An 18608-nucleotide genomic window follows, 5' to 3' on the forward strand; every position below is an offset into this window, starting at 1 on the left:
GGACTGACTGACTGACTGACTGACTGACTGGCTGACTGACTGACTGACTGACTGACTGACTGACTGGCTGACTGACTGACTGACTGACTGACTGGCTGACTGGCTGACTGACTGACTGGCTGACTGACTGGCTGACTGGCTGACTGGCTGGCTGACTGGTTGACTGACTGACTGACTGGCTGACTGACTGGCTGACTGGCTGACTGGCTGGCTGACTGGTTGACTGACTGACTGACTGACTGACTGGCTGACTGACTGACTGACTGGCTGGCTGACTGACTGACTGACTGACTGACTGACTGACTGACTGACTGCTCCTGGGGGGGAATCTTCCACGATGCTCACTCATATCCAACTGGATAATGACAGGGCAGGGAAAGAACAAAATGAAAGAAGGATCTTCCATATCTTCTCTTTATATTATTACAAAACTTTACACATACAGTTGCTAATCTCCACACTGTGTGGAACACAGAACGACAAATAAGACAACCAAAAAATAAAAAGTATTTCTCATCCAAAAGGCATAAATAATATAAAAGACAACACTTTTTTCTTAAAACAGATACATTCATATGAAATAATATTTTACTACTACAAAAAAATAAATAAGTCATCTACAGAGTTTCTGATCTTTTTAGAGTCCTCCCTCTTGTGGGTCGTAGTTTCAGTTTTTGAGTTATTTCTCTTACTCCGCCTCTCCACTTCCCCCTTCCATTTATCCTCTCTCTCTCTGTCTCTCTTTCTTTCTCTGTCTCTCTCTCTCCATCGCTCATTCTCACTCTCTTGTTCCCATGCTGGTGGTTCCAGCTCAGTCCACAGGCCAGTTTAGTGTCCTTGTCACCATGTCACAGTGTCTCTGGCCGTGCCAACACTCGTCTGTTTTCCCAGCATTCCTTTCTCCTCCTTTTCATCTCTGTCTCCCTTGTTTCTCAGTGGCTCCGTGGGAGCGTGTGTGTGTGTGTCTGCGTGTGTGTGTTTGTGTGTGTGTGTTTGTGTGTGTGGTTGTGTACTCTGTGTATGCATGTGCGTGAGTGTGGGTGTATTCTATGTATGCATATGTGTGTGTGTGTGTGTGTGTGTGTCTGTGTATTTATGTGTGTGTGTCCTGTGTGTGTGTGTGTGTGTGTGTGGTCTGTGTTCAGGCCTCCTGTGGGCTTGGCTGGATGAGGTCCCCTGCCAGGCTGCTGCTGGAGATCCAGGCCGTCTTCTCCTTACAGTCCAGGTCCTGCAGGCTGAGGCCCAGGCTCTCCCAACACACCACCGGCCCCTCCGAGTCCACACACTGGGGCTCCTCCTCCGCTGAACGCACACACACACACACACACACACACACACACACACACACACGGAGGACAGCAGAGGCTCTGCATCAGTCTGGGCTCACAACACACAGCATGGACAAAATGGTGGCTTGCCACTGTTGTTACAGTGTATCAAAAAAAGCCAATGAATTACAGCCACTGTCATTTATGATGCCAAACTGCTATAAAACGGATAAATATATGAAGAAAAGTTCCCATCGCCGGTCTTACTGAATGTCCTGTACACATAGGGGCAGATGTACATACATTAGCGAGCGCAGTGTAAACAGCGACTTGGCCAGTTCACAGACAGTGCATGCTGGGAACCTTCATTTTACGTTGGATGTAGCAAACCTGCAGCTGATCACGAAATCAGTATATCACCGCCATACAACCCTAATTTGCAGGTGTTGGATAATAGAGTGCCTAAGCAGAAGCAGGAAGTGAAAACCACCATGGGACCTTAAATCAGAAAAAATATGAATGGTAGTGAACGGCGTGAGAAAAATCATTTCTTGATCCCGATTGGATTGTGCCATGACCATCACATATGATGTTTGTCAATTTAAAAGATAAATTTGACTTATCTCGGTTAACTTGCAAGTTAGCTAATATTAGCTAGCCGACATTACACTCGTTTGACACTCACCAAAACCTTATAAAGCCGATCTCGCATGCCAGCTCTTACAGAACTAACTCTCCTTTCGCAATCCTGCAGCTCTCAACATGGCCAGACTAATAGTGTTTTTCACCTCTTTAAATCATTTTAAACCTGTTCTGGAATAACTGCTTTACAATAATACGTCAAACTGCGACTTTCAAAATTATGTTTTAAATTGACAAACATCATAGGTGTATGGTGGCACAATTCAAACGGGATCAAGAAATTATTTCTTTATCGCCATTGACAACCCATACATATTTTATCCGAATTAAGGTCCCATGGGACGGCTCTTCCTGCTTCCTCTTAGGCACTCTATAATGTGGCGCTAAGTTTACTGTTAAACATCTACCCATGTCTCTCCAAAAGCCCAGTTGATCAATCCGTAGTAGATAAAGTCGCAGTATTTCAGAATATGAAGCTATCGTGGACAGAGCCATGACATGAGCCTCAACGTTTGTGATCTGTGGTTTGGCACAGATCGTGGAATATGCATGTTTTCTATTTCTGTAAATGTGCTCATGGATTGAGGGGCGGGGGGTAGTTGGTACGTGGGAGCGATCAGTCACTCCAGAAATGTTTGGAAAGTTTGCAATGTCAAAGAAATCTTGCTTGATGCGTCTGATATCGGCGTCGGTTGTGAGGAAATGTACTGTATGAGCAGACTTGGGGGCTGTAGCAGTGTAAGTGCGCGGTTGGGACATGTCTAAATGCAGACTGTGATATCCCCACTGAGGAGGCGATTACGGTTTCAAACATTCCAGATGCCAAGAACTGTAATGTGGCGAGGAGTTCATTCTTTGCTGGTGAAAATTCTCTCTGCAAGTCTCCTTGGCCTGTGTGTGCCTTCGGCTTGCTCGAATGACTGCTGCCATTCCTTCTGGATGCTTCCGCTGTGCATGCAAACGCGTTACCTGGATTACACCTGCTTCTTCTTTCGCATCCAAACAAACTTTCTCCCGCAGTGTTCATACATACGATGGAATATTAATCAGTCTCGCCTTGCTCGTCTCCTTCCATGTTTTTGAACTTTTCCCTCGGCCCTCCAGCGAATTCATGTCTGGCGCACGTTACAACGAAATTGACACTAACATGTTAGTACATCTGCCCCATAATAATATATCCATGGCCAGGTAGAGGGATATCTACAGGTATTTAGAGGGATATCTACAGGTATCTAGAGAGGGATATCTGCAGGTGTCTAGAGAGGGATATCTACAGGTGTCTAGAGAGGGATATCTACAGGTATCTAGAGGGATATCTACAGGTATCTAGAGAGGGATATCTGCAGGTGTCTAGAGAAGGATATCTACAGGTATTTAGAGGGATATCTACAGGTATCTAGAGAGGGATATCTGCAGGTGTCTAGAGAGGGATATCTACAGGTGTCTAGAGAGGGATATCTACAGGTATCTAGAGGGATATCTACAGGTGTCTAGAGAGGGATATCTACAGGTATCTAGAGGGATATCTACAGGTATCTAGAGGGATATCTACAGGTGTCTAGAGAGGGATGTCTACAGGTGTCTAGAGGGATATCTACAAGTATCTAGAGGGATATCTACAGGTATCTAGAGGGATATCTACAGGTGTCTAGAGAGGGATGTCTACAGGTGTCTAGAGAGATGTCTCCAGGTATCGAGGGATATCTCCAGGTATCTAGAGAGGATATCTACATGTATCTAGAGAGATATCTACAAATATTTATAGGGATATCTACAGGTATCTAGGGCCGGGGTCTCACCTGTCTCCTCGGGGCAGGTGTGATGCTCTCCATCCTGACAGCAGGAGCGCTGAGACAGAGATGGGGACGAGTACTGGTCCTCCTCTTCCTCCTCCTCCTCCTCCTCCTCCCCCCGCTGCCTCCGGCCCGCCTCCGGCTCCGGGTCTCCGGGGAGCAGCTGCTGTCCGTCGGCGTGGTGGCAGGGCGACGAGCAGGCCTGGCTCAGGGGCATCATCTCCAGCCCCTCCTGCTGGCACAGCGCCACGCGGTGCATTATGGGTAGCGTGCCGCCAGGGAACGAGGCGTTGGCCTTGGTGTAACATCTGGTCAGATGGAGAGAGAGAGAGAGAGAGAGAGAGAGATGGATGTGGATAACAGCGCGGAACGTGTATTTTCGGAACACGCTCGCCGCGGCCAGCTGAGCGCTGATCTGATCCGTCGTTTGGTAATGGCGGATCGCACGTCTCCTTCTTCCTTCCTGAGCCCAGAGGCCTGCGATGCATGTGGGCTTTCCAGACAGACATGAGCAAGTTTGTGTAAACTTCTTCCAGTTAACAGCACAGATGGCAGCCCTATGAGGAGCCAGTCTCACACAATAGAGTCAGTCTCCGACAGCTGGCCTGTCTCAGCCTCGTCAGAGAAGGGGAAAGAAGTACCAGATGACTGGAGGAGAAGATTAGAGCCGTGGTGTCATTGACTCTGACAGGTCTAAACTAACTGTGTCACACTGCAGTTCCTCTCCTGACGAGACTGTGGTAGCTGCTCCTCTCTCTCTCTCTCTCTCACCCTGTCTCCCTCTCTCTCTTACTCACTCTCTCTCTCACTCTCTCTCTCTCTCTCCATCTCTCTCTCTCACTGCCTGTCTCTCTCTCACTCTCTCTGTCACACTCACACTTTCTCTCACTGTCTCTCTCTTTCACTCTCTTTCTCTCTAACACACACACACACACACACACACAGGCACACATTCAGCGATGTGCTCCCGCCGAAAGCCCTGCTCCTGCCTCTCTCTCTCAGAGCCTCCTGTGCCCGCCCCCCCCTCGGCCCCTGGCGGGAGCAGGTAAACAAACAGAGCCTCGTTAGGTGGGCCGGCTGGGCGCGCGCAGAGTAAACTGTGATGCTGGAGACACTTGAGTACATAAACACGCCTAGCGGGAGAGGAGAGAGAGGGAGAGAGGGAGGGAGAGAGAGAGAAGGAGAGGGGGCGGAGAGGGGAGATGGGGCAGGGGGAGTGGGGGGGAGAGAGGGGAAAGCGGGTAACACAGTTCAGGGAGGACGTACTCGGTCGGCGCGCATGAACTGCGCGCGGCGTGGAGGCCACACCCCCCGCCCCCCCCCCCCCCACCCCGGGACAACAGTCGTAAATCTCTTCCTGCGGGGACAGGAAGCTGGTCTAAGCTCGCCAGACTCACCTGTTGTTGTTGCAGTAGTTCTGGCAGTTCATACAGTCGGGCGAGTCAGTCTGGGGGAGCGCGGTGTACATCCCCCCTCCCTGGACCAGGAACACAACCAACACACATTCAGAACCTGGACCTCGCGTGTGTGTGTGTGTGTTTGTGTGCACATACTGTGTGTGTGTGGTGCACAGGTGAGGTCTAACGCCAGCCAAGAGCGGCGGGCATGTGTGTGTGTGTGGGGGGGCTCACATTATGGTGGTGGTGTGTGAGTGTGTGTGTGTGTGTGTGTGTGTGGGGGGGGGGGCTCACATTATGGTGGTGGTGTGGGCGTGCGTGTGTGTGGGGGGGGGGGGCTCACATTATGGTGGTGGTGTGTGTGTGTGTGGGGGGGGACTCACATTATGGTGGTGGTGTGTGTGTGTGTGTGTGCGTGTGTGTGTGTGTGGGGGGGGGTGGCTCACATTATGGTGGTGGTGTGTGTGTGTGTGGGGGGGCTAACATTATGGTGGTGGTGTGTGTGTGTGGGGGGGGGGATCACATTATGGTGGTGGTTTGTGTGTGTGTGTATGTGGGGGGGGGGCTCACATTATGGTGTGGGCGTGTGTGTGTGTGTGTGGGTGGGGGGGGGCTCACATTATGGTGGTGGTGTGTGTGTGTGGGGGGGGGGGGGGGGCTCACATTATGGTGGTGGTGTGTGTGTGTGTGCGGGGGCTCACATTATGGTGGTGGTGGTGTGTGTGTGTGTGTGGGGGGGGGGGGCTCACATTATGGTGGTGGTGCGGGTGCTCGTAGTCCATGGCGTCGTGGGCGTGCGGGAGACCAGCCTGTGGGTACAGGGCGGCCGAGCCGTTGAGCAGCGCCAAGCCGCTGGGCAGCTTGTGGTGGAGGTGGCGGCAGCCCTGCGGAGCCAGGGGCCCAGCATGGCCGTAGCCCGCGTGGACGGCGCCGTTGAGGCGGTTGGCCCCGGGCAGCGTGGTGTACTCCAGGACATGGACGTTCATCTCGGCCGGCTGGTACAGGTAACCGGGAGGGTCGTATTCTACTGGGGGGCGGGGGGGGAGGGAGAGAGAGAGGGGGCGGAGACAGAGAAAGCGAGAAAGAGACGGTTAGAGATAGAAACCATCCGACACACTTAACTTCCCAGAGCTGTGTGTGTGTGTGTGTCTGTGTTTATGCGTCTGTGTATTTGTGCGTGTGCGTATCTTTGCGGACACCACGTACTGTGTATTTGTGTGTGTGTGTATATGTGTTTGTGTGCGTGTGTGTGCCTGTGTGGACACCACATACTGTCTATTAGTGTGTGTGTGTGTGTGTGTGTGTGTGTGTGTGTACGTACTGTGCATGCCGGTCTGCTGCCGGTTCCTCCACAGGCACATGGCGATGAAGACCAGCAGGATGAGCACCATGACGCCTAGAACGCAGCCCACGATCAGGTAGAGCAGCCCCCCCGGGGCGCTGGGGGGGTCCGGGGGGTAGGGCCCGGGCGGCGTGATGGGGTGCTGGCTGGGGACGCCTGGGGGCTGGCGGGCTGGAGGAGGAGGAGGAGGAGGAGAGGATGACAGGATCACCTTTTTATCAAACTGGAACCGGTGTAAAATAACAGGGGGGGAACAAGGAACAATGGCGGCCATTGTTTTTTGTGTGCCATAACATTTTTTTAAAAAGGGCGGCGCGTTTCTATCTGTAATTACGGCGATCATACCCCTCATTAAAGTTAGAGCCTTTACGACAACAAGCCTCGACTACGGCCTAAGTGGAGGATTTGTTATTCTACACCGTGAGTCATTTCCTCTGCAGTTGATACTGTGTGTGTGTGTGTGTGTGTGTGTGTGTGTGAGTGTGTGTGTGTGTGTGTGTGTGTGTGTGAGTGTGTGTGGGTGTGTGAGTGTGTGTGAGTGTGTGTGTGTGGCCGTACCTCTGGTCTCACAGATCATGACGTTGCTGTACTCGCTCTCGCCACCGTCGTTGAAACACTGCATCTTGATGTCATACGAGGTCTCTGGCTGGAGCTGGCCAATCAGGTGCCACTGTTGGTTACCTGGAGGGGGAAGGGAGAGCAGGGCAAAGGTGAGAAATTGCTCCCTGTAAAAGTTCAGGCTGATTCAGGCTAACCACAGCTAACCACACCCCCCCCCTCTCAAATACTGTCTTTGTTTCACACTCTAACACTGGGGTGCATTTTCTGGCATGCTGTCTTTAACTCTGTCATTTCTCTCTCTCTCTCTCTCTCTCTCTCTCTCTCTCTCTCTCTCTCTCAGACAGTTGCTTTACTCCAGACTAGCTCCATATATGGCATCTTCATGTTTGTTCTGGCCGGCCTCCAATATCCGCACACACACACACACACACACACACACACACACACACACACACACACACACACACACACACACACACACACACACACTCCCTCTCTCTCTCTCTCTCTCTCTCTCGCTCTCACACACACACACCCACACACACTCTCTCTCTCTCTCTCTCTCTCTCTCACACACACACACACACACACACACACACACACACACACTCTGCTCACACACAGTGACACACACTGCTTTCTTTCTCACTCTCTCACACACACACACACTCACACACACGTACACACACACACACACACACACTACTCACACACACTGACACACACTGCTCTCTTTCTCACTCTCTCTCTCACACACACACACACACGCACACACACACACACACACACACACTGCTCACATACACTGACACACACTGCTCGCTTTCTCACTCTCACACACACACGCACAAACACACACAGCAGCTAAAAACACTGTGGACAAACACCACCACTAAGCTACCACTCACACCGCCTGCTCTCTAGACATACTGTAGGACTGCCGTCTCCTACTGGGGTGTTTCAAACTGTGGCCTAAATGAGACGCAACAACATCATCAACAACAACAACAACAACACCAACAAGCTCCTGGATGTTGTCATACAACCGTATGTATATTGTTGTGTACAGTGTGTTGCCATACCATATGCCGCTCATGGTTAATCTCCCATTGAATGGGTCTGAAAGCGTCTCTTAGGCCTACTCATTACGGCTGATCTGTTTCGCCACACACACACACACACACACACACACACACACACACACACACACACACAAAAGCACGGCTTCTTCTTCACAAAAATAAACACAGAGGCACGCTCTCCGCCTCCCGTTCAAACGCAGAACGACTAAACACACATCAGATGGCAGATAAGAGCGCGGCTTTGAAGCGGCCTGCCAGGGAGCGCTTATCTGAAGGAACCGAGCAGCCAGACGGCCCGGCCAGGGGGGCGGACATGTGTCCACGACCGGACTCCTGACAGGCCCTCCCCCTGGGAGAGGCAGAGGTTAAGAGGTTGGGGGAGATGGGTGGAGGGTGGAGGGGGGAGGGGGAGGAGGGAAGGGGGCGGGCTCTCAGCTTCTCCGTTAACATTCCTCGCGGTAACCCGAGCCCCTCTCTCTCCGCGGCCAAGCTCAGGTTTCAGTTCAGGGCCATTAGCGAGCAGCCATTTATTAAAAACACATTCGGGGGCTGCCTCGTCGCCCGGGCACATCAAACGGTAAAAACGACCCATCCCGAGCTCCGCCCCCTACAGAGAGGGTATGTGCCCCACCCCACACACACACACCCCTTCCCAGACTACACACACACACACACACAAACACACACACACCCCTCCCCAGACTACACACTCAGAGAGAAAGACGTCCGGTGAAGGCAGGGGCTGCTGACAAACACACCGCACACACACTCAGGCTCGACACACACACACTCAGGCTCGACACACACACACTCAGGCTCGACACACACACACTCAGGCTCGACACACACTCAAACACACCGCACACACACTCAGGCTCGACACACACACAAACACACCGCACACACTCAGGCTCGACACACACACAAACGCAGACCTCACACACACTCAGGCTCGACACACACACAAACGCAGACCTCACTCAGGCTCGACACACACACAAACGCAGACCGGACACACACACTTTCTGTAAACTGACCTTCGACCACATCCCGTTTGTAGTCGCTGTCGTTGTCGCTGTCTGTGGGTCTATAGTAGATGTAGAAGCCCTGGATGGGGGTGTTGTTGTTGCTGGAGGGGGTGTACTGGGGAGCAGATGGGAACACACCGCATTACAGCCAATGTCTGCAATGCTTCATTACATTACGTTAACTATGATGTAAAAAAGCAGAGATATCTAACACATAAATGACCAAACCTCTGTCTGTCTGTCTGTCTGTCTGTCTGTCTGTCTGTCTGCCCTCATTTTCTTCGAACACCTTAGGCCAGACAGCATTTGTATTTGACACCCATACCGGCAATGGTCCCCATCAGACAGTGACAATTTTTAATGAATTTACGTTTTGCCTGTCAATTAAACATGTTAATTAAATCAATTAATGATGCAAAAATTAATGTGTAGCACAAATTCATCTTTTTTTTTTTTTAAACATTTTATTTACATTTCAATTTTGCCCAGTGGACCCCGTAGGCTACAGAGCAGGCAGCACACGCTATGGTAGAAGACAAGGGCTTAATGGAAGCGTTGCAAATTACGTCCTCGAATGCACCTACAAGCCGCCATCAATAGGGACAATAGTTTTGAAAATATATTGGTGCAAGCTGAATATTTTGCTCAGATTAAATTATATCCTTACACATAAGATATTGCAAATAATAACTTCATAAAACAATATATTGACTTCTAAAGCCACCATATGTAATGTATATTCAATGCTTTACTCATCTGCTACAATAATATAATTGTGAGAAAGGTGAGAAATTGCTCCCCGTAAAAGTTCAGGCTAATTCATGCTAACCACAGTCCATGTAAATGTAAATATCTTCATTTGGGGGCCTTTCCCAGCAAAAAAAAAAATATGCGTTTAATTGCGATTCATTCGATTAATTAATAACACATCATGTAATTAATTTGATTTAAAAAAAAATCAAACTAGTCTAACAAATATAGGTTAAAAAAAAGACTACAGTACATGTGCAGTACGATATGTTATCAAATGTGATGCCAGCATAACCCTGCATGAGGTTGGAGAGAGTGACACATGCAAAACTATTGATGGTCGCTTTCTTCACCCATCAGTGGCTGAACATGGTTCAGACTGTATTTGTAGGAATGTTAGTAGTTCTGCAGCGGGCTCAGGCCAGACCTATAGTCTGCAGCCATGGCATCCTAGCTCCCCATTGGAGCAGGGCTCTAGTCAGACGCTGGCCAATCACAGGCCTGGTTGGGCCTCAGACAGGAAACTCCTGCAGCTCCGCTCTACATCACAACAAACACAGCAGCCGGTCTGGAGAAGGCCATCAAATTGTTCCTGCAGATGGATGATTTGCATCTGTGTGTGTGTGTGTGTGTGTGCGTGCATGCGTGTGTGTGCGTCTGTGTGTGTGTGTGAGTGTGTGCGTGTGTGAGTGCGTGTGTGTATGCATCTGCGTGCGTGCGTGTGTGAGTGTGTGTGTGTGCGTCTGCGTGTGTGTGTATATACTCACGGTCCAGCGCAGCATGATCTGCGTGTCGCTGACGGCGTCCGTGGAGGAGATGTGCGGTCCGGCCACGGGGCGGTCGGAGAAGCGGGGGCTGGCAGCCGACACCTGGTAGGGCTTGGAGGGGATGCTGTGAGGGCTGGAGCCGTACATGTTCACGGCCTTGACCCGGAACCGGTAGGTGGAGCCTGTGGGTGGACACATGGACAGCGCTGACGTGAGCCACAGCTGGGTCGTCCATGTGTAGTAATCAGCAGGTTGCCCCGTCGTTCCGAGGCCCCTGCGGTCGATCGACACGGTCACAGAATATATTCTGTTCCTGGCCATGCAGAGGTGGAACGAACCGCCAACTAACGTCAGGACAGCAGAGCACTGCCCATGTTTCGCTGCATGCTCAAAACTCACCTTTTCAAGAAGTACTACTTAAGCATCTCATTTATTTGTCTCTAGTGCCTCGGCGCACTAGCACTACACCTTAGCACTTTGACCTTAGCACTAGATTACGCTCTTAGTCACTTGTTTAGAAAGGAGAAGCACTTATGAGTTCTGGCGTGTGCACTGACTACCTGTGTTACATGCAATTATTGTAAGTCGCTTTGGATAAAACTGTCTACTAAATGACTGTAATGTAATGTAATGTAAAGTAATAATTTGTGTATTGGGCTGGGTGCCAGGCAGTAAAATGACTAATCATTTTTAGTTCAAGTTGTATTTCTGCTGTTGCTATTGTTGTTGTTATTATTTTGTTAGTATCGATGTTGTTTCTCACCAGGCTCCAGGCTGCGGACCTCCACGGACAGTTTGAGAGGGGAGATGTTGTCAGCGGCCACTACCCAGTCTGCACTGCGGCCCCTTCGGTACTCCACACAGAACGCCGTGATCGGAGATCCCCCATTGGCTCGTGGGATCCATGTGACATACACAGAACTCTCAGTTGCCATGGAGATAGTGGGGCGGTCCGGGGCCTCGGGCACTGAGCCAAAAAAACAACCACAATGAACCGATCATAACCAGAGAAATGTCTACACTCGGTTAAGAGGAGTAAAACTGAAAACTGACTTAAAGAAAACACACAAGTCTATGGGAACTGGAAACCAAAATCATCACATCCATCCATCGCATGTAAGGAGAGAACATACTCACGGGCAGAGAGAAATCAAACACACAGTCAGTCATACACATCGCAGTATAGAGGCATGCCAGAGAGGAATGTCTACTTACTGACTGGGCTCTATGCCACAGAGTTAGAGAGGGCAGGGGAGAGTGTGAGAGAGAGGGGTTAGTGGAAACACTGATGGAAGTTTCAGAAGAATAGGCCCACTTGTAAACCTCGGCAATGTGCATTGAAATTCCACCTTTCACTCTCTCTCTTTCTCTCTCTCTCTCTCTCTCTCTCACACACACACACATACACACACAAACACACACACACACATGCACACAGGAACGTGCACACACTCACACACATACACACACACACACACACACACACACACGAAAACTCTAATCAGACTCAGTACTACAGTGCCCGAGCCCCCCCACACCCCTGCGTATGTCACTTGTCACATTACATTGTTATTTATAGTCTTGTTTATTTTTATTTATTTATTTTTTATTTCCTACACACATATGCTTCGCCTATTTTACTGTTATTTTATTGTTTGCATTATTTATTATGTATATTTGATTCTTGATCTACTACTATTAAAGTGCATCTTCTCTTATTATCTTAAACATACAGTAGTAATATACTTGCTAATAACTCACTGGAGAGTCGTCTAAGATATCTCTCTCAGAGACACTGACCCACACTAGCCTTTTACTGTGGACAACTCGCGCGACAACACACACACACACACACACACACACACACACACACACACACACACCAGATCATAATGTCAGAAGTGAGTTGGTCATCAGGCCGCTGGCTGGTCCTACCTCTGTCGTGTATGACCACTCCAAAGTGCGTGTTGGGGGTCTTGTCCTCTGGGGCTTTGGCCGGCTGTGACACCACAGGAGCCTTGGAAGGGTTCTTAATGATGGCCGTGCTCTTCTCTGCCAGGGGGAGAAGAGACGGCCAAGACTTTGTAAGACATCAACACTGAGACGGCACACAAACTACACACAAACAGACCTACAGAACTACAGAAGACCTAGAGCAACAACAGAAGACCTACAGAACTACAGAAGACCTAGAGCAACCACAGAAGACCTACAACTACAGAAGACCTACAGAAGACCTAGAGCAACAACAGAAGACCTACAGAACTACAGAAGACCTAGAGCAACCACAGAAGACCTACAACTACAGAAGACCTACAGAAGACCTAGAGCAACTACAGAAGACCTAGAGCAACCACAGAATACCTGCAACTACAGAAGACCTATAGCAACTACAGAAGACCTACAATAACCACAGCAGACCTACAGCAACTACAGAAGACCCAGAGAAGTCCTACAACAACTACAGAAGACCTACAGAACTACAGAAGACCCACAGAACTACAGAAGACCCACAGAACTACAGAAGACCTACAAGAACTACAGAAGACCAACAGCAACTACAGAAGATCTACATCAACTACAGAAGATCTACAGCAGGTACAGATGACCTACAGCAACTACAGAAGACTTGCAACTACTACAGAAGGCCTACAACAACTACCAAAGGCCTACAGCAACTACAGAGGACCTATAGCAACCACGGGAGACCTACAGCAACTACAGACCTACAGAAGACCTACAGCAACTAGAGAAGACCTACAGAAGACCCACAGCAATTACAGAATACCTGCAGCAACCACAGAAGACCCGCAGCAACTACAGAATGCCTACAGCAACTACAAAAGACCTACAGCAACTACAGAAGACCTACAGCAACTACAGAATGTGTACAACTACAGAAAACCTACAACAACTACAGAAGACCTACAGCAACTACAGAATGCGTACAGCAACTACAGAAGACCTACAACTATAGAAGACCTACAGCAACTACAGAAGACCTACAGCAACTACACAATGCGTACCGCAACTACAGAAGACCTACAACTATAGAAGACATACATCAACTACAGAAGACCTAAAACTATAGAAGACCTACAGCAACTACAGAAGACCTACAGCAACTACACAATGCGTACAGCAACTACAGAACACCTACAACTATAGAAGACCTACAGCAACTACAGAAGACCTACAACTATAGAAGACCTACAGCAACTACACAATGCGTACAGCAACTACAGAAGACCTACAAAAGGCCAACAGTAACTACAGAAGGCTGTGCTTCGAGATCTACTGAACTACACAGTATAAGATTGTACTGAACACCGGTGTTGGAAGCTCTGCTGTCCCGTGCAGGCTGTGGTGACCAGGCGTGGTGTACGGTACTGACCCTTGCCGGTACGAAAGGTGAGCATGGCCTGCTGGCCCTCGCCGGCCGCGCTGCGCGCCACCATCAGGACCTCGTAGAGACTGGAGGGTTCCAGCTCCGACAGGCGCAGAGTCTTCTCACTGCCAGGCACGCGGACTGTGTGCCAGCCCCCGTGCACGTTCCTCACGTCATCCACCTGACACGCACACACACATGCATACACACACCCATACAGGCCATACACACACCCCATACAGGTCACATATAGCCAAGTAACGGTGACCACAACAAAGACAAACAAAGAAGAAAAAAAAAGAGAAAATAAAACGATCTGTTAGTCTTTCTCCGAGCGCCAGCTGGTCCCAAGCCTGCGTAATGACAGGGAACGGCAAAGGCAACAATGCCTGGGAGAATTCTGTCACTTTTTCCAGGACCAGCGAGTCTTTTGAGTCCCTCTGCCAAGTAATCTTAACAAGACTGGTATGGTTTTATGGTCGAAATGAGCTTATTAGTGAAGAAAACACAGGCTTTTAAAGAGGAAATGACCAACCCTTTACCCTCACAGGCATTGGTCCCAGCCTTCACTGTTTTAATGAGCAAATGACACTGAGTTAGCAGTTAGTCTGGGCGCAGCCCGCCAGGCAGTGCTTATGTGTTTGCGGTAAAGCTCCAACGTGATTATTAGACACTGGCTTGTAGACCCATGCACGATATGTATCTACACGATAAACTATCAGACAGCTCACCTTGCGGTATTTGACGAAGTAGGCGTTGATTGGGTGGCCCCAGTCGCGCCCGGCCCTCCACTCCAAGTCGTAGATGTCGGGTTTGTGGGTCTGGGGGGGGCTGATGATGATCGGCGCCTCGGGGGTGGGCTGGTCGCTGGTCCTCTCGGTGGGGCGGACCACGGTGTCTTCTAGCCCCTCCCCTTCTTCTAGCTCCTCCCCCTCGTCGCTCTGGATGGGGTGGACGGAGGGCGGGGCCTCCAGCAGAACACCAGTGGTGGAGCCCATAGGCTCTGTCAGAGAGAGAAAGAGAGAGAGAGACAGATAGAGAGAGAGAGAGAGAGAGACAGAGAGAGACGTTTACAGTAAGAATGGTGCCAATGAGAAGACTCTTTTTCACAGGTCAACATTTTGTTTTAGTTTGACCCAGTCACGTTGTGGCTGTAGAGGTTATACTGTAACTGTGAATCCAGGTTGCTGGGCACATCCAGGCGCTCTGGAAAAAGCGTCGTAATATGATGAGAGGCCAGGGCCAAGAGTGGGCCGTCGCTGGGCCTGTTTGTGACCAACAGAGGAGTGACTATGTGTCCACAGCCCGGCAGAGGCCTGCCAACAGGCCTGGAAAGTTTTACATTGGGAACAAGCCTTTCAATCTGCATAAACTAACAAGAAACCTTGTGGATCCCCACAGTCGTACATAATAATGCTTTGTTTGTTTTTTTCATTAAAACCTCGGCTGTGCCAGAGTGCTCCACCTGGGGAAATTATGCAAGCTGGGAGCCTTATTACGCCTGACACAGACCTGGCAGAGAACGCACGGAATATTTTCTCAGAGAGAGAGGGGGGGGGGGGGGGGGAGAAAGAGAGTGAGAAAGAGGGAGAAAGAGTGAGCGAGAGGGAGAGAGACAGGGAGAAAGAGAGTAAGAATGGAAGAGAGAGGGAGAGAACCATAAGAGCACCATAATTGAATATTCGAGCGTAAACAGCTGAACGAGCAGGTAAGAGGGCTGGGGCTTGCCGCGGGGGCATGGCAGCCGGGGTCTGGGGTCCTGTTTCGTTTTTTTTTTTCTTCTTCTTTTTTTTCGGTGTGTGCTGCCACCGGTTCACTTTACAAAACAAACATGCCCGGAGCCGGTAACACTAGCCCCGATCCCAGGCCTGCTGCCCCGCACCCCACACACTGGCCCGTTCAGATAACGGGGAGAACCGAGAAAGACCTCAGCACAACAACCAGGCCCGCACACTTCACCTCACCCCTCTGGATCTCCTCTCCTCACTTCCTTCTGTCCTCTCTCCTCTTTCCTCTCCCCTCTCCCTCCGCGCCCTCCCCTCTGTCTCTCCTCCCCCCTCTCTCCCTCCTCTCTCTCTCTCTCCTCCACCCTAGGCTGACTCAGAGCTCAGGCATGCCTGGTGAGTCCAGCAGCTCTGAATGGAGAGCCAATCGGGCCGCGGCGCTCGCTAATGAATCCTGAGTGGGCGCCGTGACACCTGGACGCTCTGCCGTCACTTCGCAGTCAAAGATCAGTCCATTAAGAGCGGAGCAACAGGGAGGCGAACGGGGTCTAAATCAAGCAGGCTTACCAACAGAGAGCACCGCCTCGGCTCGCACGGAGCCCAGCTCGTTGGAGGCCTGGCAGATGTAGGTGCCGGCGTGCGCCCGGGTGACAGCCTGAATGTAGAGGGAGCTGCTCCCCGGCCGGGACATGGTGAGGTGGGGAGGGCCGTCACCGGGGGCCCTGGCTTCGGCCTGCGGTGGCAGGAGGAGCAGGACGGGGTGCGTGGCGATGGGGCCGTCGGCGTTGTACCAGCGAATGGCGGGGAGGGGCCAGCCGCTGGCGTTGCAGGACAGGGAGACCACGTCCCCCTCCCGGTAGGTGCCGCTCCGAGGTGGCGAGAGGATGGTTGGCATGGAGCTCGGGCCTAACCAAACACACACACACACACGCTAGCCGGGGTTAGGCGGAGCGCTCTCGTCTGACGGATGTCATCAACAGTTTACATATCATCCTCATCTACTTTACTGGAAAGAGCATTTCGATATATAGACGCCTGTGCCTGGTACCGGGGGGGGGGAAATAAAATAAAACAAATAAATACTACTTTCTCCAGGACTGACCTTCTGGTGTTTGAACTGACTTGGCACTCGCTTCTTATCTCCCCCCCACACCTCTAGGTCCACGTGTAAACACCGTGGCTCTGCTTGGACCTGCATCGCAGCGGGGGGATATAAATCTCCCTCTCTCTCGGAGTCAGGGAGGAGGAGGAGGAGGAGGAGGAGGAGGAGGAAAGACGCGAACCCGGCCGCCCCTCCCTGGTCCGGCTCCCCGCGTCCGGGTGAATCACGCCGCTGACGGGGGATAGTGGGGGAGGGCCGGGGGGAGGTGTGGCCTAGCCGGTGGACTGGTGGGGGGGGGGGCTGAGGCCTGGATTGCTGTTGGATTTGTGTGTGCGTGTGTGTGTGTGGGGGGGGGGGGGGGGGGAGGGGGGCGTTGGTGAGGGGAGGCGATGTGTTAATAAATAAAAGGCCGTTGTGTATGATGTTGACAGCCGGGTGGTCTGGTACTCGTCATAACCCTACAGCTACTCCTCGCATTCCTCTGTCTGGGGGCTTATCCCTGACGGCCTGCACAGGGCTCACTCTCACGATCCCCGCGGAGCAGGGGCACCGGGGCTGGGGGGCTTTACCGTACCTCGCTGGGGCACCGGGGCTTTACCGTACCTCACTGCCCAAACAAGCGCCCTGATACACCTAATGGAAATGATGAGGAACGACTACCGGCTAGCACGGTTTCTCCGCCTGGTACTGAGGTCATAGTGACTGCGTGGAAAACCAAAGGAGTGTAAATCAGCAGAATCACTTCCTGATAATGATGTTTACGTTCCGACCAAATTATACCTGACTGGACGGCCAGCCTGCCGGCCGACTGGGCCGAGCCGATCCCGTTGTCCAGCAGACACTGGTACACGCCCTCGTCCTCCGACGTCACTCCCGTCACCCGGAGGGACGAGCCAGAGATGTGGTGGCGCGGCGAGGCGGCGACGGGCTCGGCGTTGAACAGCCAGGTGACGTTGGGGGCGGGGCTTCCCTTTGCCGCGCAGGCGAAGACGGCGGCGGAGCCGGCAGGCACGGATTGGTCGGTGAGGCCCCGCGTGACCGAGACGCGCTCTGGAGAGGAGGCAGAATGATTAACACCTGATAGAATGATTAACACCTGATAGAATGATTAACACCTCATACTTCATACTGCACAGTCTGTGGAGTGAAAAGAAAATGGCTGCAGGCCAGAGCATGTTGTACACGAAGGAGCCTTTGGAACCAAAAAGCTAGCCTGTGCGCTTAACTGTTATTTTTTTAATAATATGTTTTATGACATGGACAGTAAAACACCATACGACATAATCCCACTAATGGTCCTGATGCCCTCCAGGCCTACAGGGTGGCGCTGTCGCGTGGCGGTTCCTCACCCAGCACGGTCACCGTGTAGTTGGCGCTGAGCAGCGTCCCCGCCTCCGTCTGGACGGAGCACTGGTAGCGCCCTGCGTCGCCGCCGCCCACCCTCAGCAGTGCCAGGTTGTTGAGCCGGAGCTTCCGCCCGGGGCCGCCCAGCGCCACTTCCTGCCCCTCCTTCAGCCACCGCGCCGACGGGGACGAGCCGCCCCCGGAGACCACGCACTCCAGCACCAGCGACCCGGACTGTTCCACGGAGAGCGCCGCAGGGGCGGTGGGGTAGACTATCCGCACCGGGGCGGGGGGCGCATCCGCGTCTGAGGAGACAGAACGGGGGTTGATGACGCGCTCTTCTGTTCGGTAACGACAGCAGTGAGACGTACGCTGTGAGGAAGTAGCACGGAGCGCAGTCGAGACTCACGTTTGACCGTC

At 51.6% G+C, this 18608-nt stretch overlaps 1 protein-coding gene across 4 annotated transcripts in view; it reads right to left on the reverse strand.

Annotated features, from left to right (window-relative positions):
* Positions 1-472: 472 nt before the first annotated feature.
* The window catches only part of cdon (cell adhesion associated, oncogene regulated), a 38333-nt gene continuing 20197 nt past the window's right edge, over positions 473-18608 (reverse strand). For 2 of the 4 annotated variants that reach the window (XM_084447984.1, XM_084447985.1), the window contains exons 5-20: positions 18598-18608; positions 18194-18493; positions 17625-17894; positions 16310-16648; positions 14750-15021; positions 14025-14199; positions 12566-12682; positions 11394-11597; positions 10631-10812; positions 9123-9228; positions 7001-7123; positions 6422-6613; positions 5850-6127; positions 5101-5180; positions 3710-4011; positions 473-1302 (exon numbers count right to left, since the gene is read on the reverse strand). The exon at positions 18598-18608 is cut by the window's right edge and continues 133 nt beyond it. In XM_084447984.1, coding sequence (XP_084304110.1) covers positions 1142-1302; positions 3710-4011; positions 5101-5180; positions 5850-6127; positions 6422-6613; positions 7001-7123; positions 9123-9228; positions 10631-10812; positions 11394-11597; positions 12566-12682; positions 14025-14199; positions 14750-15021; positions 16310-16648; positions 17625-17894; positions 18194-18493; positions 18598-18608 — 3112 coding nt within the window. In that variant the 3' untranslated portion in view covers positions 473-1141. The remainder of the gene's footprint in view (positions 1303-3709; positions 4012-5100; positions 5181-5849; positions 6128-6421; positions 6614-7000; positions 7124-9122; positions 9229-10630; positions 10813-11393; positions 11598-12565; positions 12683-14024; positions 14200-14749; positions 15022-16309; positions 16649-17624; positions 17895-18193; positions 18494-18597) is intronic. The other 2 variants (XM_084447986.1, XM_084447987.1) reach the window with 2 other exon arrangements.

This window comes from Borostomias antarcticus, assembly GCF_949987555.1.
Source record: "Borostomias antarcticus genome assembly, chromosome: 1".
In the NCBI taxonomy this organism is placed as follows: Eukaryota; Metazoa; Chordata; class Actinopteri; order Stomiiformes; family Stomiidae; genus Borostomias; species Borostomias antarcticus.